Source organism: Pagrus pagrus (genome assembly GCF_965226575.1).
Source record: "Pagrus pagrus genome assembly, chromosome: 9".
Taxonomy (NCBI): Eukaryota; Metazoa; Chordata; class Actinopteri; order Spariformes; family Sparidae; genus Pagrus; species Pagrus pagrus.
Window position 1 is genome coordinate 3,564,196 of NC_140193.1, and position 26,044 is coordinate 3,590,239.

The 26,044-nt window shown below is 41.7% G+C and overlaps 2 protein-coding genes across 3 annotated transcripts; one reads left to right on the top strand and one right to left on the bottom strand.

Moving 5' to 3' along the window:
- Positions 1–1,731: 1,731 nt before the first annotated feature.
- Positions 1,732–19,772, top strand: LOC311263146 (glycerol kinase 3-like). Of its 2 annotated transcripts, XM_084363055.1 has the most exons (20): positions 1,732–1,972; positions 5,314–5,387; positions 6,441–6,547; positions 6,703–6,780; positions 8,015–8,094; positions 8,306–8,443; positions 8,733–8,842; positions 9,058–9,124; positions 10,833–10,868; positions 12,376–12,443; positions 13,123–13,165; positions 13,260–13,340; positions 13,456–13,534; positions 13,664–13,760; positions 13,926–14,010; positions 14,463–14,583; positions 15,281–15,424; positions 15,550–15,636; positions 16,559–16,633; positions 17,830–19,772. In XM_084363055.1, the coding sequence occupies exons 1-19, from the start codon at positions 1,919–1,921 to the stop codon at positions 16,630–16,632; spliced, it is 1,623 nt and encodes a 540-aa protein (XP_084219181.1). In that variant the 5' UTR covers positions 1,732–1,918; the 3' UTR covers position 16,633; positions 17,830–19,772. The 2 variants fall into 2 exon arrangements, with proteins under 2 accessions (XP_084219181.1, XP_084219182.1); XM_084363056.1 differs by lacking the exon at positions 16,559–16,633.
- Positions 19,773–19,841: 69 nt separating this feature from the next.
- ddx18 (DEAD (Asp-Glu-Ala-Asp) box polypeptide 18) lies at positions 19,842–26,014 on the bottom strand. The gene is made up of 14 exons (XM_084363054.1): positions 25,848–26,014; positions 25,006–25,191; positions 24,652–24,918; positions 23,422–23,557; positions 23,177–23,277; positions 22,837–23,036; positions 22,558–22,672; positions 22,294–22,433; positions 22,049–22,210; positions 21,797–21,949; positions 21,576–21,689; positions 20,929–20,985; positions 20,355–20,532; positions 19,842–20,238 (listed from the first exon to the last, which is right to left on the bottom strand). Exons 1-14 carry the CDS (start codon positions 25,948–25,950, stop codon positions 20,090–20,092), a joined length of 2,061 nt encoding a protein of 686 aa, XP_084219180.1. The 5' UTR covers positions 25,951–26,014; the 3' UTR covers positions 19,842–20,089.
- Positions 26,015–26,044: the final 30 nt, after the last annotated feature.

A 26,044-nucleotide genomic window follows, 5' to 3' on the forward strand; every position in this document is an offset into this window, starting at 1 on the left:
CTTCGGGTGCCATTATTTCTTCTGAAAAAGGAAGAGCATTTGATTAAAAGAGAGGGGGGACTAACAGTTCCCCCTGTAGCCTTCTGATCATGATAATTAGCAGTGAGTGGATCATCAGTCTGCCTCGACAGCTCTGTGTAAAGAGACTCCTCAAAGCCAAATAAAGATTAATGCTATTTTTAGGCTGTAGGTCTTTACAATGACCTGAAGAGGACACCCGTCTGAGCGAATGAGAGCTGCTGCTGCTGCAACAGCTGCTGAGCTATGATGGTTTTCTGTCCCAACGACTACACTTTCACAGTGCTGAGAGGAAGTCTAAAGTAACTGTAAACTAAAAACTCATCATACATTTCTTTAGGTTGTACCTTTGTCTTAAAACCACCTCAGTTACAGCAGGGAACGCTTCCTGACAGATGAAAATGTGAGTGTCAGATAAATGTGACTGCTCCCCCCGTTTTCTAATAGAAGCTCACACATCTGTAAAACTCACACTGCTCATTAAACTCATCATAACATGTAAATCTTGTGTTTTTCAGCCAGCTATGCCTAAATGTGTCCATTATAGCAGCATGACTGTCAGATACTGTTCCCCCTGTCAAGTCTCCATGCACTAATTCCTCTAAATTACTCTACCTCCCATTTGTTACTAGAAAAATGTGTAATTACCTGCATTGTTTGGAAGTTACTACCTTACAGAGATGAAATTGCCACTTGAAGGTGTAATATGTTCATTCTCAAAACACAGGGGGTAGCATATTGCCAGAGTAACCGCTAACTGCTGTTACCTGTAGCTGCTGATAGCTAGTTAGCTCAGTTAGCCATGCAGCTAGTGGTCCTGACTGGTGGTTCGAGGACCAGGGAAGTGTTGTGTTTACAATGCTACCACAGGAGCTTTGGACCAGGACGGGCTAACTGTTTAGCATGCTAACTTCAGTAGATATCTCTGCTACACAAAACATAGACATAATAAACTAAAAATTTTTATTTCTGCAAGTTCTGTTAATAATTTGTTAATTTTTTTAATGTTTTCAGTGAGAATTGCATGTTGTACCTTTAAATCCCTCATCTCAATAAATCTTCTGAATATTTTTTTATGTATTTATCTTTTAATATCTCTACTTTTATACACACAGTTTGTTTCACTTATATTGTTTGTTGTTGTTGTTTTTGTTTTAATAAGTACACAGTGCAAATTCTGCTTTATGGATGTATGGATTTCTGTGCGTTCACGTGCTGTCGGAGTTTTATATATATATTATTATATAAGTTTTTCCGACTAGAAAAATTCACATGAATACCCACTCAAGTTGGAACAACAACAATTATATCAATTATATATATCAATATTAACAATAGGAGAGTTGAGAAACTGTAGGTAGAGAAAATATTAAAGTAAACATTGGGTTGATGGTAAGAAACCTTTAGCAAAAACATGTATTGTATCGTTTTCTTTGCGCTTCCTTGTCACTCAAATACCGGAAACAGCTGTCAACGTGTTGTTTAAAATGTCTGAGCGATAAAATCTAACACAACTTCTTTCTGACGTCCATGTTGTTCCCACATTCCGGAGAAAGTGAGGCCATCCGAGGAGCACCTGAATGCAGCATTGTTCTCATTCCATTGGACCTCCGCACAACGTGCCCCCAACCCTGATTGGTCAGCTTGTGACCCACGCCCTCTGACGCTCAGCCAATCGCGTCGTCAGCGCCGGCCGGTTCCGGTACATCCCCCGGCACGCTCCCGATGGTCAGCCCGCCCAGCCGACCGACCCCTCGCGCGGAGCAGTTGCTGGCATTTAAAAAAAAACCCGAAACCGAGTCGATTTGAGGATCCGAGCTCGCTCCAGAGCCGACAGCCGGTCCAGTTTAACGTCTTGTTCTGAGTGTTTTATCGGACACGAAGGGGAAAAAGTACAGAGATGGATCCGCTGGTGGCTGCAATCGATCAGGGCACGAGCTCGACGAGGTTTCTGGTGAGTGACGTGGTCGAGTCGGTGAAACGTTGAGATGCATGTCACGTCTTCCGTCGACATTTGTTTGCTTATTTAAAAACACAACAGCTGACAAACGACGAAGCCTCCGACTGATTAAAACTTCTTAAAAGTGCTCATTAAAACTTTGTACAAGAAATGATGCTAACGTTAGTTTAATTAGCCTGAATGCTAACTTACAACCGACAAGGGCACCCCCCTCTCGATACCAGTGCTGTGTTGTGGTTCTGTTTTAAGCTAGCAGCGTTTTAATTTTATCTCTTTAACCACAAATAAAAGACATTTGCTGAGCTATTTAAAGTATAAACACAAACTCAGTGTCCTCTTTGCGCCCCTGCTGGCAAATGAGCACATTGCTACCGTTACAGCATCTTACAGTAGATACTGTCACTGAGTTTCAATGAGCTAAAGTATCAGCACTACAAACTGTCTTCATATCTATCCTCTATTATTAAGAGCATCACAACATTAAACATGTTCATGATTACATTTATTTGAAGCATCGTTGCATCATAAAATAAAATGGCCATCATCATGTGACGCTGTCAACTAGCAACTAACTTCCACAAGCATAAAAAAGTGCAACACAGATTGAAGTTTTAAAGATTGATTAGTGTAACAATGAGTTTATTTAATGAAGATACTGTTTAACTGTAAATATACAGTAGACTAGCTGTACTGTGATTACTGAGCATGTGATTGAGTGTCTGGTACTCTGTAATGTTTACACTGAATGTTGTGAAACTTGAGCAATTGTAAAATACTGTAAAGGTAGTTTGATGCATTAGTTAAAACCACATTTCATTGTTATTTCAGCTGATAAATGACCATTTAAATGCCAGTCAACCTTCTCGGGATACACACAAAGAAATATTGGATGATAGCGTTTTATTTGTTTGACTGAACAAATATAGTGGGCCAATATTTCAGTTTTAAATGCACAATATGTAATTTCTTCCTATATGGGTATCAAACCCATGCAAACAGGCCTGGCTTTCTAGAGGAAACCGGTTATGTAGTGCAACATCAAACTATATTGATACAAATTGTATTGTCTAATCCTATACCTCATATTGATAACTATATCAATATATCTTAAAAAGTTGATGTACTGCCCAGCCCCGTCTATTTTAAAGCTCACTCACTCAACCTGTTTTACAAAATTCGTCACAGTTTTAGTTTAAAATGTCCCTCTGTTTTGTTTTATTCACACTGTTAACCAGCAAAGAGACTTTAATATCTTAAATATCACTCATCTCCTTCCTTGTCGAAACCCACCAGTTTCTGTCATTTGTCATCATGTTTCTCGCTGTTGGGACAAAATGAATCCTGTTTACTGACCCTCTGTGAATGAAATTGGGCTTTCTCAAGTAGGTCAGCTGGAAGCTTCAGACTTGGCACTGATTACAGCTGTTTGGAGCTCTGTGGAGATAAAAGTTTCACTTGTTGTTAGATTTCTAAGGCACAGACAGAGGATCATTGATTCCTGATTAGATCTGGTAAATATTTTGCGATGTCATTTGATTAACTGAGAGCACAGGGACTGATTCAAAACTAATGTTGAGGTGTTTTACATCTAACCAACCCTCTAATCATGGTTTAGGATATATGTTAAATGTATGTGGCTCAATGTGGTTATCCACAGCACACGGGTGCTACAACTTTGCTGTGGATGTTTTCTTAATTAGTGACCAGTTCTTTCCAAAGGCCCTTTGACCCTCTGTGAGGTCCCCGACTGAATGCTGAGCTGACGACTTTAGGTAAAGAACAGACGAGGTCAGTTCAACCCGAGGTTAAACTTTAACCTGGAAGGTTGTTTATGAGATGCGTTGCTGGTCCCAAGCGACATTAAACAAACATGTCACGTCTCTACCCGTATATAATGTTGATGATTAAGTCCTTCTTTCATTGAAACATTGTTGTGAAATGAAGACGTTACTGTTCCCTATATTTTGATTGAAAGTCTTCATGATCTAACCCATGTGAATACCCTGGAAACGAACATTTATACCTTGAGATATTTTGTATGCATTAGATGTCTCCATCAGCTTCTTGCAGACATGTGAAACAATGTAGATACAAGTTCAGAGGTTGTATTTGTCGTCGGGTATTTGTCTTGGTGTATTGTGTTCAGACCACTTCCTGTATCTGCACCTGCTGCCAGCCATGTCTGCAGACTGTTAATGGTGGAGGCCTGTGAGGTGATGTCTGTAAACTGCGGTCTGAAATCATGTTGTGCCATCTTTCCAGTCTGATAGTTTCAGTCATTTGCTGAAATTTGGAGATAATTTGCTCTCCGTGCCAAAATAAACATCCAGGGACACATGGGGACACAACGTTGTCAGATTTGTTGTCAAAATGCGTCAGTGATTAATGGACTCTGACGTCCTACTTCAGCTTGTCCAGTCACACTCCAGTCATTCCTTCTATGATAGGGTGATGATTTTCCTGTTTGCTGTCCAACTCTGTGACTTCAACTGAATGTTACCTCTTTCCTCTTGGTGTCAGCGAGGTCGACCTGTGGCCTGGGTGTATCTGTGTGTCTGCCCAGTTTCTGCAGCTGTCGTAAAGTTTAAGGAGTTCAAGGTTGCACCGAAGCTTAAAGCTGCTTGTGTGTCATATGTTATCAGGGTTAATGTTTCCCAGTTTTCCCAGTGTGGTATATTTCTGTGTTGAATTCATATAACCTGGCAACCTCGAGTGCGAGGCTGAGTTGTAGGCCTGTAGTGCTGCTCACAGGAGCTTTATCCTATTAGCTCGTTAGAAGAAATGCTGACTTCTGTCTGACTGTGTAGGTTACGTCTAATATCCTGCCTCATGTTAAATCTGTCCTCTGTAACAGGGAGTAGTCCTGTATTGTGCCATTAAGACTTTAACCCTTTAAAACAAGCATTTCTCTTTATCCTGGTTTTTATTTCTTAGATTGTGACAATACCAGAATTTTAAACTTGAAATGGGATAACTTTTTCTTTCTTGTTAAAATAAAATGTAACCCCCTGATAGTAGATCTGTTTTTTATAGTCTCTTCTGTACCTTCAATACTATTGAATGTATAATAAATAGAGATCGTATCGTTATACACACATAGTGTCCAGGGCTGCACGATTTGCTTCACGATTAATAGAAATGCTTTTTCATTTCAGTTCAGTTTTGTTCCACATTTCACCTTGATCAAAAAATTGCGGCTTCTGTGATTTGAATACTCGATAATATTTCTACTAACACTGCAGCCCTTGTGGTATTGAACATGTATTGAAGTATTGATACTCTTGACAACCTGTTTTATTTCTATTCTTGGTCTCATGAATTCAATTTCTCCACAGGTGTTCAACGCAAAAACAGCCGAAATGTTGAGTCACCACCAAGTGGAGATCAACCAGAGTTTCCCCAAAGAGGGGTGAGTTCCTTCAACTAATGAATTATTGTCATTACATTGATCTGCCAGTTACTTTTCAATTAATTGTTTGTTTAAAAAAATGTCAGATAATAGTGACAGTACAATAGTTAATGTTGCACTGTTGCAGCTCTACTTCATAATAACACAACAGTCTCAGATGCAGCTGCGAAGAAACTCTTCAAACCAACAGAGCCTCATTCTCCTGCTATAACTGGTTGTACAGACAACACTGGATGTATGTTTACATTCCTACTTTAGGTTAAATATTTAAACTCTTTGTTAAACTTTGCATTTCATTTTAAAAGAAATGAGTTGCAGATTGTGACAACTGTGGCTTCTGCTTTTCCTTCGAATGTTAACTGTGTTACTGAGGTTACAATTTAACTGCATTTTAGATTAACCACTTACTTTATTTGACACGCATAACACAATTGAGTCTAAGGTCCAGCTCTGCTTTTATTGTGCGCACAAAAGCTGGCTTGGTTTTTACATATTCTGATTGTACTGTATTAGCTGTATAGCGGTTGACTGATTATCTGATGGCTGATTATCTGTTCCGGTATTCTATTTTCAGTCTTCCTGATTTCTAAAAATCAGTATCGGCCCTGAAAAAGCCACATCGGTCGACTCCTTCCGCTGAAAATATTGCATCCAATCTGTTGTAGTCAAGTTTGTAAACATTGAAGTTTGTTTAAATGTGAGATATGGCTTGTAAATTGGAACAAACAAGAACTATGTGGATATTTTTGCCTTTAAGCACATATCCTGAAGCTGCAAGGTATCAGTTGAAGTCATGTTGCAAGGTTACATCAGCCAGAGTAGCTGCTGTGTGCTTATTGTAAGACTTTGAACTATCATAACCATTTCCTCTATTTAGTTTTTGTGAAAGACTTTTTACCCTGTAACCCCAAATCCACTGACACAGTGCCGCCTTGTGATAGGCAACGGGTAGAAAGTGCAGCAGCAGTCACACACAGGAACTGCAGGATGTGTTAATGGGTTTATTTACATCTTTGTGTCTCTGACATGTGTTGACATTTGTGTTTCAATCAGCTGGGTGGAGGAGGACCCCAAGGAGATCATACAGTCTGTGTACGAGTGCATTGAGAGGACTTGTGAGAAACTCCATCAGCTCAACATCGACATCTCCAACATAAAAGGTGGGAGGGGAGACTGTTTTTGTGACACCGTGGGTTGGAGATATGCTAACCACACCTCCAAGAGAACAGAAACTGACCATTAGCCACACCTAACAGAGAGAAATGGGTGGAAAGTGGAGGCTTTGTTGACATTTATGTTGTTGCTTTTCTCTCAGCGGTGGGTGTGACCAATCAGAGAGAGACGACCCTGGTTTGGGACAAAGAGACGGGAGAGCCGCTCTACAACGCCATTGGTGGGTTCATCATACATCTCAGTGAACAAGTATCACTGTGCACATATCACACGTGTCCCTTCAGCGACCCAAAACCCTGACATGTTCACTAAAACCTGTATTTCTCAGCCTCTCAGCAGATAGAAACTTGAAATAAAAACCATTTAAGAGCTTAATCAGTCACATCATCAAACACACGCTCATGTCGCACCTGGTCTTTATAACTTAGATTAACTTTTTCCAACTCAATCCAAACAAACAGCTTCATTTCTTCATCTTTTCTGTAAAGATTCCCTTTGCTGCAACTCCTGTGTTACAACCAGACTTAACACTCCCAACGTCTTGGCTGAAACATCACATTACATTGAGCAAATAAGGAGATTATGTCATCTGGGAAACGGCACAGTGCATGACTAGGTTGCATCAGACTACAGTGTCCGGTGTCACGTCTGTCCCTGCTCCACCACCCACCGCCCCATGTGGTGGGGATTCAGCGTAGGAGCTGAGCACATGCAGACACCACCCACTCGAGGCCTGTGTGTAAAGAGAAGCTTTCATTCACTCCCCCGAAGGTCATAAGGTTCAGTTTGCAAATTGTGTGTCGCTGGAATGTGAGTGACACAAATCTTTCAAATGACTCTGTCATAAGTCTGTCGGGCAAAAGCTGTCACTCTTTGAGTTTCACATAAACTGGTGCTACTGGTTCCTGGAAGCTCTCTAGCTTCAGGCTGTAGCTTCTGTTGGATGTTGTGGTGAAATACCGTCTAAGATAATTATTAATGATCAGTTATTTTCATTAGCTTCAGGTCTCAGAGAATGGAAATGAATAAAAAAGCTTAATTAAGTTCAGTCTTAATATTTAAATCTCAGGATTACAGAATAACTTTTTCACCACTATCTTGAAAAACAATTTAAAATGGCTGAAAGTGAATGAAAACTGTACCAAAATCAAAATGTTGCTTCTCAGTGTTCATCTGTACTTTGTCATTATTAAAAATACTTATTTTAAAATACTTACTTATTACTAATAGTTTTTTCCTTGATGTTTTAATGGGACGTTTCACCTCTTAACACTCCTAATAATCATTATAAACATCATCGACTCAGAGACATGCAACCTGTGACACGAAGCACAAGTTGTTTTATGGAGTTAAATGCCAAAAGGGTTTCAGAGTCAGTCTTTTGTGACAGAACTGCAGTATTGATGAGGTTAGCACTGTTTGGTTCCTGTGTCTAAGGTTTGCTTTGTCTGTAGTTTGGCTGGACCTGCGCACACAGTCAACAGTGGAGAGTCTCATTAACAAAGCTCCGGGCCAAAACAAGAACCACCTCAAGGTGAGAGATAGCCACAAGACATCTTTTATTTTATAATGGATCACAAACTCCAGAAACATTAACAGAACAATCTGAATGTAGAAAAACTTATCAGTGGATGATGTAATCCTTTGAACATCTTTCATATATGTAGGTCACTTAGTAGTGCTTTACTTGAGAACAGAAGTCTGAGTGATTCTGTCTGATCTGTGTTTCTACTGTTTATCTCCAGCACAAAACGGGCCTTCCCATCAGCACCTACTTCAGCGCAGTGAAGCTCCGCTGGCTGTTGGACAACGTGGACGAAGTGCAACAGGCGGTGCTGAGCGAGCGCGCCATGTTTGGGACCGTGGACTCCTGGATCATCTGGGTAAGAGCCGCTCAAAGGCCGAAACTGTGGATCTGACCACCGAGACCGAAGGTTAAGAAAACAAATCATTCTTAAAGTGAGTCTTTTACTTGCTTAGCTGTGCTGAGTGAAGTCTGTTTACAAGCTGGAAAATTTGGTTTCCTGCTAGTCAAAGTACACAAGAGAAGACGCTGTGCTTGTCTTGATATGGCAGCTCTTTTAAAATCAAGCTACAGAGGAAAAAATTATACGTTTCCAGAGTCTACAACATCTGATGCACACTTGTAATACATGGTGTTATTGACTTTAGTGCCTGACGGGAGGCAGGAACGGAGGCATCCACTGCACAGACGTCTCTAACGCCAGTCGCACCATGCTCTTCAACATTCACACCATGGACTGGGATCCTGAGCTCTGCAGGTAAACCCAACAGAGTAACATAAATGACCTTCAGCTGCCGTCTGCCAGCCTGTCTGTAATGTCTTCTCGCTGCTGTTTCTTGCAGTGGTGCAGCCAGTCTTGAAAGTGCTTTTGACATAGGTCATGCAGAGGGTGAAATCACTCCCAAGATGCATCATGTTTGGTGCATCATAAACCTGCATTCCTGTGACTGGTTGCTGTCGTGCTTCTTGCAGGTACTTTGACGTCCCGATGGAAATCCTCCCTAAAGTCAGAAGCTCGTCTGAAATCTACGGCTGGATGGTGAGCTCAGATAACCTTCACTGTCTGTTCTGTGAGCCTGTGTGTGTGTTGTGAGATGGACCTGATAGGACCTGACCTAATTCTGTTTCCCAACTCATTCAAGGGCTGTAAATCCCTCTAAATTTAGACTATATCATAAAATATTCTGCAGAATGCTCTCATGAAGCCGTTTAATCACTGTAATGACCACAGAGCTTGATAAGATAACAGTGTGTAATTCACCAGAATATGAGATAATGTGCCGATAGTGTTTCGAGTGAAGTAGTAAAAGAATTCCAGCTTATTATTGACGTCCGTATTTCAAATGAAAGGAAGTCTAGAAATTCATGTTGATATCAGAGAAGACGATGCCATTTATACGTGCATAAAGATGGTTCAGACTGTACTTATAAAAAAAGGACTCATTCTCTCCCTTTGTATGTTTTATTTGTTCACACATACAGAAATATTTGGTGTTTACCATCATTTCACACTCTCCGGACAACATGTGTCTACATAGTTTTTCACTGTTGGATTCTGGATTCATGGATAACGACGTCATTTTCATTTAAAGGAGCATAATTCAGTCATTATCTCCTCCCCTCCATGCCGATTGAAAGACATTGAAGTTTCGTAGTCCACAAAACATTTCTGGAGCTTCACAGCAAAACAGCGTTGCAGCATTCTCCTAAACAACAGAAGTAGCTGGGGACTTGTTTTAAAACATTAAAAAGCAGCCTCAAAGTAACATAAAATGGCTCTAGACAGCTCGTCCTGTGTGATCCAAGTCTCAGATCCCCAGCTCAGTCGAGCTCATGACTGAATTTGTAATTTTTAGGTGAACTTTTCCTTCTAGTTAAATAAAGTTCCTTACTGTGTTCTGACTCTGATAAATGAGCTGATGAGATGATCCTGTGTTAGTCACACTGACAGTCACAGAGGCTGTTCCTGCGAATGATTCCATACCACAGCTATCAATTATATTGATTTTAAACAGTAATGATCTGTTATTTACATAATGGTAACATTTCCTCTGTTGTTTGTGTTGAGGATACAAATGTCTGTGCTCGTATCTTATCTGTCGACCTGCTCTTCCATGTTGCTGTTAATCTTTTTTATTCAACGTGCACTTTGCCCTCCAGTCCAAAGTGACAGCTTTGTTTGTTTTCCTCATTTTTCAGATGTTTATTTCACCTCTTTGTTTTAACCTGTCATTTACTGTTGGACGCACATCCTCCCTAACCTACAATTTAAAAGACAGCCTGTCCCATTTTGGAAAACACATTTTTCACACACTAAAGCAGCCTTTCTCACAACAAAATAAATGAAATAGCAACACTAGAAAAGATGCTATCTCTTGCTTTAGTGTACAGTGTTATCCAGATGTTTGCAACAGCACACAGTAGTGGAAAAGGGCCCTAATCTTCTTCTGATTCAACCACAGACACGCATGTAAACAAACGTTCTGCAGCGCTGGCATTTAACTGGCAACATGCAAAGGTGTTGCAGCTGTTAAACTGATAAGATCAATAATAATCAGTTAATTATTAGGTAGTAAAACGTTATGCCCTGATCTGAACTGATTACGTGCTGAATTATGTAATCGCGGCTCATATAGATTACTGTGACATGATATTATATTCTTTTATTATTACATATTTTCTTCTTACATGAGATTTTTTAATTCATTTATCCGAACACTAAACTTGTGTTTCTGTATTTTTTACAGAAATCCAGCTCTCTGACAGGCGTTCCCATCTCTGGGGTAAGTGTGAACAGTGACGTCTGTCTTTCATCAGTGTTGACGTCGACGGTGTGCTGCGCTGGTGTGTGTTACATGTGGCTTTCCTCCAGACGTTCCCACTAGCGCCTCATGATACTTTGCCGAGGCCAATATTAGCCTTTCACAGATGCATCACGTCAGTGACGACCTAAAAGTAACATGAAACTGATCTTCAGAGGTTAATACACTCAAATTAATTTAACGCTTACCTCACAACTGCTCAGTCTGCTTATTATAGTTCAGATTTTTTGTTTTGTATTTTTCAGTTTGAATCTTATACTCCTGTATTGTTTGTTTATTCAGTAGTTGCTAATCTAATTTTATATAATTTGTAGTGATATTCACACTTCAAAATCTGCTGCTCATGTTATAATTTTTTGTTTCAGTACAGAGCTTGACTCTGTTGGTTTGTGAGACACTATGTGTATATAAATACAAACATTGGCCGCGTTTCCCAGATTCGTTAAGAAGCTCTTAAGTGCTAAGATCTTCTTAGGAGCGCTCTTAAGAACGCTGTGAAAGAAGGATGCGTTTCCCAGAGTCGCTCTTAGCTTAAGAAGATCTTTCACTAAGAAGGAAATGTAAGATCGAGCTGACCCACTCTTAACAGCCTTCTTAGCGACCAAATGCTCAGTGATCAAGCGCGTCAGGGAAATTTATATCCTCCACTTTGCGAAATAATAAAACAATGCTCAGTGTTGAAATGCGCTCATAGCTGCGGACCACTGGCGCAAGAAAAAAAAAATAAGAAAATGGTAGATGAAAAAAAACCTTTTTATTGAATTACACGTTTAACTTTTCCGCAACATCTGCATATATGAGTTTATAGTACTACACATAAAAAAAACAACAACCCTGTGGCATTTCACAGATATCAAGGGAACAGGTGTATTAAACTCAGCTGAACCTCATCCAGAGAGGCTTCCCCTGCTACTCTGCGTTGCCAAAGTCCGCGCGTGTGAGAAACCATGGCTGCAATACAGCACATTCTCCCTGCGAACCAACAGCGTCGCCGTGCGCGAAGCCAGACGGTTTACATAAATGCATACGTGCGTCAGCACTTCTCCCCACTGGACGTGCTGTCAGACCGGGCTGTCCAGGCAAAGTACCGGCTGCCCCGTGCGGAGATCCAACGGCCGTTGGATCTCTTTGCCTGGACAGCCCGGTCTGACAGCGCGCGCACACACACACGCACTTATGCGCTGATAAAGAGGTGGGTGATCGATCTGCCTGGCATCGATTGATTCAGCACAGCAGCAGCGCGGTGGACAGCTCCCACTAAGAGCTTCTTCAGAAGCTTCTTTGGCTTGATCTTAAGGTTCTCCTAAGAAGGCAGTTAAGAACGCATCTGGGAAACACCCGCATCTTAGCGCTCCTTCTTAGCCGAACCCTTCTTAAGAGCCTTCTTAAGTCCTTAAGAACGATCGAATCTGGGAAACGCGGCCATTGACTGTCATGGCCGTCTAACTGTGACCATTATCTCTGTCAGTGTCTTGGTGACCAGTCGGCTGCCCTGGTTGGTCAGATGTGCTTCAAGGAAGGCCAGGCCAAAAACACGTAAGTCACTTGTCCATTCATTGTGGATTGGTTTTGTTTTTCATCTACTTCTTTCAGCATTCTGCGTTTATATTGCTGAAACAAGATATCAACATTAAAGACTGTTGGATGCATGTGGAGCATCATCAGTGCTCACAACTATTTCCAGTAAAAAGCAGCTAAAATGTGACTCATAAGTCACAAGATTGTGTCACATGCTAGTTTACGTGCATGAACTAACGTAACGAGACTTTTCAAAACCAATCTTTGAAACAACTGAGTCACGTTGACTCAAACTAGCTTTATTTTCAAGCTTCCATCATTTCATCACTACGTGTCTAACCTCTTATCTCAAAATCGTTTTATGAAGATTGTGGGACTGAAGTGTCAAGATCCTTAGAGGAAAGTCTTGGGGACTGTATACGTTTAATCATTAAGAATAAAAACTAATGAGACGGAGTCAGTGATTGGTTGTTAGGCACACACATTCACAGTCGGCCCAGTGAGCCAGAGCTACAGTGAGAGTGCATTCATTGGGACATGTTGGAGAAAAGAAAACTTCCAAAACAAATGAGGCATACATAACAATAGAGAGTTGTGATTATCTCCGTCATTCAGACATAAAGTGACTTATAGGTGAGTGCTGTTATTTCCTCTTTTCAATCACCGGCCTCTAATCTGTCTTGTTGTTGTGTTGAAGGTATGGGACCGGTTGCTTCCTGCTCAGACATACAGGGACGAAGGTAAGATGTTGGGCCCGAGGAAATACTTTTATAAATTGCACTAATGTCTTCTGTTCTGGTCCTTCACACTCTGTTTTTCTTCCGACTCTCTCAGCCTGTGATGTCGGACCACGGCCTGCTGACCACAGTCGCCTACAAAATGGGGAAAGAGGAGCCTGCCTGCTACGCACTCGAGGTGTGGGAAAGATTTAAATGATCCCTCTCATTTTGAGCTCGCCTCTACATTGCAGTGAGGTCCACCATTGTCACTTTGACCTGATGTGATTTGAGTCTGTTGTCCTTCCTCTCAGGGTTCAGTGGCCATCGCAGGGGCAGTGGTGCGGTGGCTGAAGGACAACATGGGCATCGTGCAGTCCTCCTCAGAGATCGGTACTTAGCATGTTACCTCATCTTATGTGACATTCATGATTCATTAATGCCGTTGTTAGTTCTGTAGGAAAAAAGCTGTTTATGTTTGACAACTCTTCTTCTTGTTTTGTTCTCTCCGTCTTCTCTCAGAGACACTCGCAGCAGCAGCCGGTTCGTCTTACGGCTGTTACTTTGTGCCGGCTTTCTCCGGACTCTATGCCCCCTACTGGGAGCCCAGTGCAAGAGGGTGAGACTGTCAGCTGTTAAAACAAACGTCTGAGCCATCAGCTGTTATTTGACAAAAGGAGAAATGTTCTCCGTAATAACGTGACACACGTTTGTTTTCACGTTGTTTTCAGCAGTCCTGATTGTAACTGTGACGCATCTTGACTGTATTTTCTTTATTTTGCAGCATTATCTGTGGACTCACTCAGTTCACCAACAGGAACCACTTGGCGTTTGCTGCCCTCGAGGCCGTCTGCTTCCAGACCAGAGAGGTGAGCAGTGTCTCCTTCTTCACCCAACTTAATTTAGTTTTTTTTCTAAAAGTCATGGCAAGTACTTAAAAGATGATTCTGGATCATTTCAACCTCGTAAAAAAAACCCTGAATGTTGCTTTATGATACGTGCTGGCTTTGTGATCAGAACATCAGCTGTAGACATTATTTGGCAAGAGGACGCGTCCAAAACAATAAATAAAGCGAGCTGTGTGAGCCGCCTACAGCTTTCCAAATAAACATGATTTTATATAATAAATAATCATCTCAAACACTCATCTCTGAGTTTGGCTGACAAGAGATTGAAAATACCAAAGCCCCAGCTTTACATCAGCGACTTTCTCAACTATAGTCATGTTTGGTGCAAAAGACCCTGGAGGCTGAGGTTTTGTGTGATTTCCATTGGCTGACACTGGGTTGTGTTTAAGTGGCATGTTGCTCGTCTCATTCAGATCCTCGACGCGATGAACCTGGACAGCGGCGTCCCTCTGACGCAGCTGCAGGTGGACGGAGGCATGACGTCCAACAGGCTGCTGATGCAGCTGCAGGCCGACATCCTCTGCATGTCCGTAGGTAAGAAGCCTCATAACGCACACGTGTATGTATGTGCTCATAAGTCGGTTCAGACGAAACCTTTTCAGAATGTTGCAGGGGAAAAAATTTATTAAAATTTTAATTTACTGACAACTTCATAACACACCTGCATGAGTCAGACAACATTAATGAAATGTAATGCTGATCAATTAAGTTCTCTTTTAAATGAAACATGGCGGCAGGAATGGAGTCACTTCACCTCAAACAACAACTTTGAACTTTACAACTCTGTTTGGTCAATATGAGTAACCATTGACGCAAGTCTGAACCTGGACTTTATACCTTTCTGTCTGTCTGACTTTTGTCCCATTTTAAATAAAGAAAACACAACATGAACCTTGACTTTTACGTGCAAGAGTAGTCGGGCAAGAACCCAGACTTACTGCTTGTGTACACAACCATGTACCCATGAATGTTGCATCGTCAGTCGAACCTGACCTGACATCACAACGTCCAGCTTCATCCACGTTTGTTGATACCAAGAAACATCTGCTGCTGGATGAATATTTTAACATGTAAAGTAAAAATACATGAATTCAGGGATCAACTAGAATTAATCTGTCACTTTGAAACATGTCTACTTGAATGATTAACTTGCCTGGTTTGACATTTTTATGTGAGCGATTGTTCTAATTTTTATTCTCTTGTGTGTTTCGTCTGTCTCGTGTTGGTTCAGTGCGACCCACCATGCCTGAGACCACAGCTCTGGGTGCAGCCATGGCCGCGGGGGCAGCAGAGGGGGTGGAGGTGTGGGACCTGAGCCCCGATCACCTCCCGCACGTCACATCAGAGAAATTTAATCCTCAGATCAACTCTGACGGTGAGGAAGACACACCCAGAGGAAAAGTGTGATGCACTTTTTAGCCACTTTCTAGCTTCTGTATCAGCTCGCCTTAACTGACCTGTCTATCTGTCCGTCTGTCCGTCCGTCTGTCCTCTTCACAGAGAGTGAATTCCGCTTTGCTCGCTGGAAGAAAGCCGTCCAGAGAGCCATGAACTGGGAGACCATCGAGCCCTGCTGCACTTCAAACGGTACCTGTTTCTCTTATTTAGGAAATGTTTAGATGTAAAAGTTATTCCAGCAAATGTATGTCGTATTGTCTCAAATATTCACCGAAGCATTTATTTACTTTATTTTGAAATTGCAACAGTTTTTAATGTAAGAATTTAAAAAATCATTTCATTTTTACACCATTTACATTTCTCATCATTTCACTTTCACATATTTATGCAAATCTATAAACCCAAATGATGAAAAGTACAAAATACAACAAAAGCTCCAGTTTGCCGTCAACGTTTCTCCAATTAATACAAAGTCAGTACTTCCTGTATGTATCAAATTAAAAGCCATCTTAGCAGTTCAGTAGACATGAATTGCTTGACAAAGCTTTTGAAAAAACTGATGTACTTGAGATTCCCATACGGAAACTGAACTGTAGCTGCTGCCATCTTGTGGCGCTTGTACGTTACTACAGAATACAGTCTGGCTGAAACAACAGTGACTGAAATCAGAGAATCCAGAATAACACTGCAAAAACTCAGATTTACCAAGTATACTCTGCTACTTTCAAGACAAAATATCTCATTACTCTAAATTTAAGACACAATCACCTAGAAAGTAACATCTCAGTGAGATTTAAAGATTGTTTTAAAACAGTTTTCACTTGGTTTTAGATATGTACTTTGTTTTTACAGTGAACAAGATGGTTGAAAGTAGTATGATAATGTTTTTGTTTTTATTTAATTAAATTAATGGTCATACATTACAGATGCTCACATTAAGCCAACAAATGATACCTGTTGTTGTTGTTGTTGTTGTTAGGAAATATAATCTGTAACACCACACAGGATTTAGTTTCTGCTGTGTTTCATCATGTTTCCTGAACCTGGAGTTGTAAGTGAGTCTGACTGTGATCCATCTGGGATTCTCTCTTTCTTTCCCCGCTGACGACAGGTTTAGGGAAGAAGATGAACGGCTCCCCCTGGGGGGTCCCTCCAACCCCTCCCCCCATCAGAGCGGACCCCTAAGGTCCGACGTTTTTCCCCTGCTGCATGCCACATGTGACGGTTACAGCACTAACATGTTGACGTTGTGACGGGACCATGTGACTGTGGCACGGTCTCATTTCTGGGCATCACTAACACGGTGTGATGAAGGTTGGACCAACACAGAGGTTTCATTTACATACAGATGTTTTCTCAGCAGCTTTTTGAGGAGGTGTGATCCACCTCACCTCCTGAATAAACAAAGAACCAGTTTACACGAGACACCAACTGAACAGCTGAATAAATGTGAAAGAGACAAACATCCATCCACATCTGGATTATTATGAGATGAATCAACTCTGTATTGGTCCTGCCCTCGTGTTTCTGTTGGGTCTGCATGTTGCTGTATTCATCACTTTCCCCCACTTTTGTATGGCTGACTAAAAGGGACTGTTGCTCTGTCGTTAGTGTAGCTGCAGGTTAAAGGAACAGTTCACCTTAAAATGAAAATTCAGTCATTATTTACTCACCCTTATGTCGATGGAAAGTTGGGATGAGTTTCATAGTTTCAAACATTTCTGGAGCTTCATGGGACTCCCTAAAAACAAGGTATTTTACCCTGCGGTGGCGCCTGACGTCCTCCATCCGACAGAGTTCTGCGTCCCTAACACGCATTTCTGTTGGTTTGTATTGGGTGTCTCTAACCTATTTCAGGTTAGGCGACAGGTATTTTATGTATTTTTTTTTGTAATGGAGCTGGATATATATCACGATTTAGCAATTAACCACTTGTCCTTGTCCAAAATGACAGTGTCCTGAAAAAGTCAACTTCATTGGGGAATTTAATAATTATAAACATCTTTTCCTGAACGATGTCCTGTTTATATATAAGTTTATTTATCTGTTCATATCAGGCAACATGCCGATGTATCTGTGATAAACCAGGTCAGGCTCCATTTGTCATCTACCTAACCTCCAGCGTGCAGGCCGATAAGATGCTTTCATGATGTGCCTGCGAAGCGACCTGTTGACTGAGTAGTTTTCTTATTCTGCCCTGTGAACACCAGTAAACAGTCCAGTAAAATGGTTAGATGCTACGTGACAGAGCAGCCGTCCCCGTGGGTTGAACCAACTGCTTTCCCTCTCTCAAAGAAAATGTGTTTGGATTTATCTTTACTGTGTCTGTCTGAGAATAATCTCAGTTTATGAATAATAAAATAATCTTGTCTGGCCTCACAGATCACCAGCAGTAATCTCGGTACGGGAACATTGGAAGCCTACTATGGAGCAAAACTGGAAGAGGAAACATGCTCACGGTGACTGAAGGACTTGGCGGCTGCGTGACGTGAGACGCGCAGCCTTGTTAGCAGTAGTGACACAGTTCATCATCAACCTCAAGTGCCAGCTGGTCTGAAGAGAGACAACCTGTGGAGTGGATCCAATTCTGATTGAACTTCTGTCGTCTTCCTTTTCGCATAAAAGGGAAACCATCCTTGAAAAACTGTGAATTTTGCCTTCTTCGACTTGTGCAGCGGGATGTTCAGGTGTTCCTCGTCTGAAGTAAAGAGTTGCACTATCGTACCTCGCCACTGTAACAAAACGGATACTGTACTGTTGTTTTTAACTGTCTGTTCTGTACATAGTGTTGTTGACAGGGACTAACTCAGCGTCTGTTCTGGGTTGTTCTTTGAGGAACTGGAGGAAGGAGACGTGTTTTGTCCTTCGAGTTAAAAGGTTTTATGAGATACTGAGTCAAAATGAAATAATGTACTGGATTTTCACATGAGCTTAAACTTTTTGGGATCGACAGGGAAAAACACTAAAATGTTTTTAAGGTTTTGTATTATGGAGGAGTGACACTGCAGGCTCTCAACAGCACTTTATTTGTCGTGTCTGGAGGGATGATCGTTGGAGTGTTGCAGTGTTTCAAGGGAAAGAAAAGTGTTTTTAGGAAGTGGTTTTTATGATTTTCTTTTTTTTTTTTTCAAGCTCATAATTACTGGTCAGATATAATCCATCAAGTCAAAGCAACATGTTGATCCTGTGAACACAGATTTGTATATTTTAGATGAGATTTTTTAAATCCGAGCCGTTTTACAGCTTCACTGATGAAAATCTAGGAGCTCACTTCAATTCAGAATGAAGATACTTCGAACTTAAAAGGTCCCATATTGTGCTCGTTTTTTTCAGTTAGATGGTTGAAATAAGGTCTGTGGTTAACACAAGCTTGTAAGATTTTTTTATAAGCATTTACGTTTGTTAAAAACGAGGGTTACTAAGTGTCTGAGACTACAGAGGTTTTCGGGGACATTAAACATCACAGCGAACTCTACAACAACTTGTAGTAGGAAGCTGAGTGATGGTGACGTTTATGTCAAGGCTTTTACTCCCTGAGATTTAATTTAAGATCTACGGGGTGTTCATCTGAAGATAATACTGCTGAACAAAATGTGTAAGAATCATAAACTTGTGTTTGCCAGTGATTATTTTCCTCAATAATCCTAAAAACCCAACAGAAGACTTTAAGACTTTCTGGGCCAGCTCATAGAAAATAAAAACGAGGGGTCATGATGTCACTGAATCTTGGACTCTTTGTGCGGTGGCAGCTGTATTGAAGTCTATGGGATCTGCGTCGTATGACTTCTGATGAAGAAAATTAAGTGAACACACAACACGGGGTTAACGATTTCGAGCAAATATCACTGATGAGGCTGATCACACAGCGAACTCGAGGAACAAACAATACAGCCGACACCAGTGAGATCTAGTGACGTAATGACATTTCCTTCTTTTTTAAATTCCTTGCGTATAACCAGGAAATAAAACCCCGAAGCTAGAAACTTTTTTAAGGCTCGGTTAAAGGAACATTTGTGAATATGAGCTGTGTGCGTCTCCTTTAAACTTTCACAGTAATTTAACAGCACCTGGACCTGCTTTACAATGAAAAACAGACATGGAGATCTCACTTCCTACAATATGGGACCTTTAAGTTAAATTTCTACTCAGATTTTCCACCTTTAAAGGGAACATTTAGTGACTGTATTCACTGCTGCATGCCTGCCAGCTGTTCTGTCTGCATTTTGTTTGATGAGATGTAAAGCAGGAGTCCTTTCACTCTGCAATGAATGTGATGATGATGAAAACCTGAGTTATATAATAAAAATGAGGACATCAGCACCTCACATGGTTTGAATCAAGTGATTGTAATTAGAAAAGTCTACAGAACATGAATAAAGCAAACTGAATGTATATAAAGTCCATAGATTTAATAATCCGGGCAGGTGAAATGAAGAAAGTTGAGCATTTCTGTTCAACACGAGGAATTCTTCAACATTTACAAAATACTTTGACACAACTCGCAGGAGGGAAACGAGGAGTCTTATGATGTCAGAGGAACAGGTGTCATAACACCTGGTTCCAGACAGGAAGTTCATGTAATAAAAAGTTCTTCAGATACGCAGAAGAGGAATCAGTCCAGGATTCAGTTTGCTGGAAGGGTTCAGCGGGAGAACTGCCTCCGGTCCCCCTTCCCCCCTTTGTTGACGTGTTTAAAGAATTTGGACTTGTGCCCTTGTTTGGACTTCTGGTACCCGAACCCTCCTCCACCGCCGCGCTTCTGAATCTTCACACCTCTGCTGCTGTTGACGTCTGGAGAGAAGGCGAGTTAAAGAAAAGCAACACTGGAGCAAAACATAACGACTTCTGACTCAACAAACAAGAACAGTTTGAAATGTAACTTGGTGTCAAATCACAGCAAAGGATACTCAGGTCGACATATGGAGGCACTTTGAAGCCGAACGACAGCGCCACCATGGGGAGGTTGAGGGTGTTGACGCTGTAGATCTGTTTGAGCGAGTGGGAGTCGTAAGCCCTCACGTAGGACTTGTAGGCCTCCTGAGCCGACTTGTGGAGATAGTAGTTCTTCTCGATCAGCTTCTCCAGCTGGAGGACAGGAAGCAGTTTGAAATGAGACTGGAGGCGTCGGGTGGTCTTTGAATTTCATTTACAGAGCTGAAGATGAGTAACAGCTAGCATTTACAGGATGTCTGCAGGTATTATGTTTTTTAAGATATTTCCAAAATCATTTTTACCCAAATTTAAACAGACTTTTTGACAAATCATCTTTTCCTTATTAAAACTTTGCAGATAACTGTCACAAATGTGGACTTTAATCTAGAAGAGCTCGACCCTATAAAATTTAAAAGGCCTTAGAAGTCTTGAAATAGTCTTACTTTGAATTTCTGAGGTTTTAATTGCAGAAAACATTTTATCAAAGATATTTGAAGACTTTTTAAGATTCAACAAGATATGTTGAAGCTGGAGAAGAAGAATTCTCACCTGGGACTGGATGTCAGAGATTTTACTCCAAGAAAAATCAAACTCGCTCAGAGGGACCTGGACAACAGAAGACATGCGTTAATAAAGACAAATCCCACTTAAAGACGGCACATTAATGCTAGTAAAGGCTGCCTTCAGAGCCCAAAAACCTGCAGGCCGATTTGAAAGACATGTTTCAAAATTAACAAACAATTTGTCAGAACCAGAAACTGTAAAAACAGGAACACTCGTCACATTCTCTGATTTCTGACGGCCCCTGAACTAACCACGTAGTATGAACACTTCTGTGAGGAAAATGAACCAAATCTAGATTTAAAATTGTGTCATTTTATCAAAAAATCACTTTATTCTTCATGTCAACTAAAGTTTCGCCAAGAATGAACGGTTTGCAGACCAGAACCTGTAAAAAGTGCAACAGAACAGCCATGACTGACCCGGCTGAGTGCAGCCACAGGGTGATTATCTGTGACTCTTGCAGCCACGAGCAGGTGACAAGTGAGTTTGTAGGTAAAAATGGAAATATCTGAATATTTACAGCATGTGGAGCCCTTGTTTTATTTATTTTATTAACACCTGTGGGCACTTCGAAAATGTATATTTTAAAACATTGTTATTCTGCAGGACAGTTTTGAGTTGGAGATGGTTACCTTGGCCACCTTCAGGTAGCGGAGGAAGCCGAGCTCCTCTGGTCGGAGGATCAGCAGCGCGTGGCCTCTGCCGTTGATGCCTCTGGCTGTCCTGCCCACCCTGTGGATGTACTCCTGTGGGCATAAAGAAAAAGCTTGACGCACGTCTTTAACCGTGACTCCACTGCGACTCTAAAAGAGATTTAATACTCTGTTGCATTATGTCGGAGTAGTTTTGATACCTTGGGGTCATCTGGGGGGTCGTACTGGACGATCCAGTCCACCTCGGGGATGTCCAGCCCTCGAGCTGCCACGTCAGTACACAGCAGGATGCCTGAGTCGGCGTTACAGAACTGGAAGAAGGTGGTGGTACGTTTGGTCTGCTTCTGCTTGCCCTGAGAAACAGAAGAAGAAGAAACGGTTGTGTTTTTGTTGGTTGTCACGACAGCTGGCTTGTGTACGAAGCTTCTGGATCACACAGTCCCTCGTCTTACGTGGATGGCCATGACGGGCAGGTCGATGTAGTTGAGCAGCTCGTAGTGGTACTTCACAGACATACAGGAGGAGAAGAAGACCATCAGCTTCTTCTTCCTGTTCTTCTTCAGGAAGGTGAAGAGCAGCAGGAAGCGCTTCTCTGATGGACACACCACGTAGCCCTGAAACACAACACACGTCACTTAACATCAGATTATATGTCGTATACGTCATAGCAGATCCCACAGAAATGCAGCGACAGTACCTGCTCCAGGCCGTCAACGGTGGCGTTGTCTTTGTTGTCGTCCACGCCGACGTACAGCGGCTCTTTCTTCAGGGAGATACGAGCCAAGTCCTCCACCTTACGGGTCTGAGTGGCTGAAAACAGCATGGTCTGTCTCTTCTCTGGAGAAAACACAGGAACAAACATGAATCAGTGATGTAGAGAGAGCAGGATGGCTCAGGAGGTTTGAAAAAGAAAGACTATCTGGTCATAGAGGACAGAGAGTTGGCGGCAGGAGATACGTACTCGGCAGCAGCTTGATGATCTGCTTCAGTTCCTCCTCGAAGCCAACCTCTAAGATTCTGTCGGCCTCGTCGATAATCAGACACTGCAGGTTCTTGTACATGAATCCAGTCGTATTCTGAAGGCACAAAGGTATTTTTAAATATTTGTATTCAAGTATTAAAAGACAATCAGGAGCTGAAACAACACAAAGCAGCGAAATAAATCAGTAGCTGATTAATGTGCCAAAACCACCAACTCTACAAGACACAGTGACCTCTGAAGAAATAATGTAATGCTCACCTGGAGGTGGTCCAGCAGACGGCCAGGTGTGGCCACCAGGATGTTGACGCCGTTGGCCAGTTTTTGGGCCTCAGCTGAGCGGTTGCTGCCGCCCATGATCAGACCATAGGTGTGCACGTGGTGCACCATCAGCTCCTTCATCACACCGTACGTCTGCATCGCCAACTCACGCGTGGGTGAAAGGATAACGACACCGGTACCTGGGAGGACGAGGAGGAAGAGGAGAAGGTGTTAGTTACAGACTTCAACTCAACTTACTTAATACAGTTTGATATGTTGGGTAAAAGCTATAACATCCACTCAGCAGCCCAGAAGAAAAAGGGATAGATAATCATCTTACCGTTTCTGGGCATGAACCTGAGTTTGTAGATGAGCTCTATAGACGGGATGAGGAAGGCCAACGTTTTACCACTTCCTGTCTTGGCAGCAGCCAGAACGTCCCTGCAGAGAAGCAGACAGAAGACCGTTAGTATCAACGCAGTCACAATGATATTACTTTTTCCGACCAGCTCATGATCTGTGATGGTGTTGAAGTACTGCAGTTTGACATTCTGGTACACGAGTTACAGAGACAAACCGACTTACCTCCCCTCCAGCAGGGGGCGAATACTTTTGTGCTGGATCTCAGTCATGTGCTCGAAGCCCATCTCCTTCACCGCTTTCAGCGTGTGCTCACTCACCAGCTCAGCGAGGGAGGTGAAGGACGTGTCCTCAAATGCTCCTGAAACATCAGGTCAGTTAGTGAGTGCAATGTTTTCGCAAAGGCAGGTTTGTTTTTTTTTCATTTTCCTGAGATATTCAGGCTAATCTGTTGTGTCCTTGCAGTTAAATCCTGTCAGGAGAATCACTGGTGACTCCTCCCAAAGACAACCACAAGAGTCTCTGTATGCCTAAGTTGACACCCGTTTCATGATGGAAACACTGAACGGGCAACACATGAAGGCAACATTTGTCCTGAACTTCGGTAAACGAATACTCTTTTCTAACAACTTCTCTGACTCCTCTTCATACTTTCTCTCATTGACAACACTTTGACGTTTGCTAAAGAGTCCTGGTTTCTGGTGAAGAAGATTATAATTAGAAGGGGAATTCTGGCATTTTCAAACCTCGGCCCTAAGTTTACGTATTTTGGTGTGTAAGTGATAAGTAGGTCCAAAAAGTTTGAGAATCAGTCCAGTAGATCGATTTAGCCAGAAGTTGCGATACAGGCTCCATCGTGTGGCGGCTTCAACTGTTGAAGTTCATCTTCTTAAAGTGCTCGTTTTGCCGCCGACAGGCTGAACATGTTATTCTGAGTGTCTGACGACGTTACAGAAATGATTCCTACAGGGATGAACCTTCTGTTCTCCCTTTTTGTTTAACCAGATACAGCCCTTACATCTCCTCAAAGCCACCAGACTCCATTTACAAAACCACAAATTATATCACGTAAAACACTAAAAAAAATCAACACAAACAAACTAAAAACTCAGAAAAAAAGCATCTTGGTTCGTCTTTCCACCGTTTCAACAATCATCAGCTCTGGTTTGTTTAAAATAAACTCCCAGATGTGAAACACCATTTTCCTGCTGCTCCTTTTCTGATGTCGGACCTCCCTCTCGCTCGCTCCTCTCTCAATATTTTCAAATTACATATTATTATATTTTAAACACTAAGATATTTTTTCCATTTGTTTTTCTGTTGTATCATATTAAAAGATCAAAGACATCAAGGACTAATCGTGATCTAAATAATGATCAAAATAATCACAACAATGATTTCTGCCATAAACAAGAAGCCGCAGTTTTAAGTATAACAAAGTCTGAACTTAAATACCTGTTAAGCCAGACGGTAATTCAGGCTGATCTTCCTCTTCATCATCTCCCTCTTTGGGTTTTTCCTCCTCTTCTTCCTCGTCTTCATCATCTTCTTCCTCATCATCAACATCATCATCATCATCATCCTCCTCCTCCTCCTCCTCATCTGAAGCTCCCTCTGGTTTGTCAGCAGCCTGATCTCCATCCTCATCTGCTAATGCCACTCCCTCCTCGTCCTCCTCCTCCTCGTCATCTTCTTCCTTCACTGTTTTGGTCTTCTTCTCAGCTGGTATAAAGATTAAAACATGTTAGTTTGTCATCACAAAAACACCAACGTGTCAGTTTCATGTTGTCGAACTCCTCTGTCTGTTACCTGGTGACTCAGAAGTGTCTGCAAGTTTTCTTTTCTTCTTTTTCTTCTTCTTCAGAGACGTTTCCTCTGTCGTGGTCCCCTGGGACGGTGCTTCAGTCGGCTTCTTCTGGATTTTCTTGGGCTTCTTGTCTGTCTTGCATGCAGGTACCGTCTCCTCACACTCCTCTTCCACTCCATTTGAGTTTACTGTCAAAACACATTGCAAGAGAAGATTAGTCAAATAATGTGGAAAGAAATGTTAGTAGTTATGATGTGCGTAATGATTATACTTAATTAATATTTAAAATGTTTCATTAGGCTTCTGTCAGTCTGTTTAAAGTGTATTTATTATTTGACAGGGACGGTGCACAGCTTTAGCTGCAGCACAGTTAGCTTAAAGCTAATTTACATCTGCAGTCCCTTGGCAGGAGACAGAGACAACATCTCTTTAGAAAATAAAACATTACAATGTAAAAACAGTTACAGGACAACATATTATCACTATCCAAAAACATCAGCACAAGCTAATACTTCAGATTTTCCTCTGATGAGTCTCATCTTGAAGGAAAACTGGAAACCCGAATGCTAGCTAGCTTAACGTAAGCGAGGAAACCATGAAAACCACAATCATCTGTGACAAATGACTATGACATACGCAAAACATATGCTAATGTTATACGTTAAACTAATCTAACATTATGTGTGTCAGTGAAATCCAACATTTTCTACATTTAAGGACCTCCCGATCAGAAACATGCCGTGAGGAGCTAACGCAGCTAGCTTAGCATGTGAAGTTCGTCCCCGCTACAGAAACACGATAAACAAACAACAACAACCGAATAACTTCGATCTGCCGCCCTCACCTGTGTCTTTATCTTCTGTCTGTTTAAGTAGTTTTCGCTCTTTGTTCTTTTCGCTTCTTTTCTGGATTTTCTTCCGGAGAAGCTTCATCTGTAGGTCCGCCATGGTTACGGAGCGCAGCACACGTGTGTATGTGTGTGGTGTTCAGGACCCTCCGGGCTAACCGTCTGCACTGCCTGAGCGAAAATGCGAAGGACCT

Excerpts from the sequence above, each read along its gene's own strand:
- LOC311263146 (XM_084363055.1), top strand. The coding sequence starts at position 1,919 with ATGGATCCGCTGGTGGCTGCAATCGATCAGGGCACGAGCTCGACGAGG. Across the intron at positions 6,548-6,702 it reads CGACATCTCCAACATAAAAG|CGGTGGGTGTGACCAATCAG; the intron begins GTGGGAGGGGAG and ends CTTTTCTCTCAG. Across the intron at positions 15,425-15,549 it reads TCCTCAGATCAACTCTGACG|AGAGTGAATTCCGCTTTGCT; the intron begins GTGAGGAAGACA and ends TCCTCTTCACAG.
- ddx18 (XM_084363054.1), bottom strand. The coding sequence starts at position 25,950 with ATGGCGGACCTACAGATGAAGCTTCTCCGGAAGAAAATCCAGAAAAGA. Across the intron at positions 22,673-22,836 it reads GTCTGCTGGACCACCTCCAG|AATACGACTGGATTCATGTA; the intron begins GTGAGCATTACA and ends TTGTGCCTTCAG. Across the intron at positions 21,690-21,796 it reads ACCCCCCAGATGACCCCAAG|GAGTACATCCACAGGGTGGG; the intron begins GTATCAAAACTA and ends TTATGCCCACAG.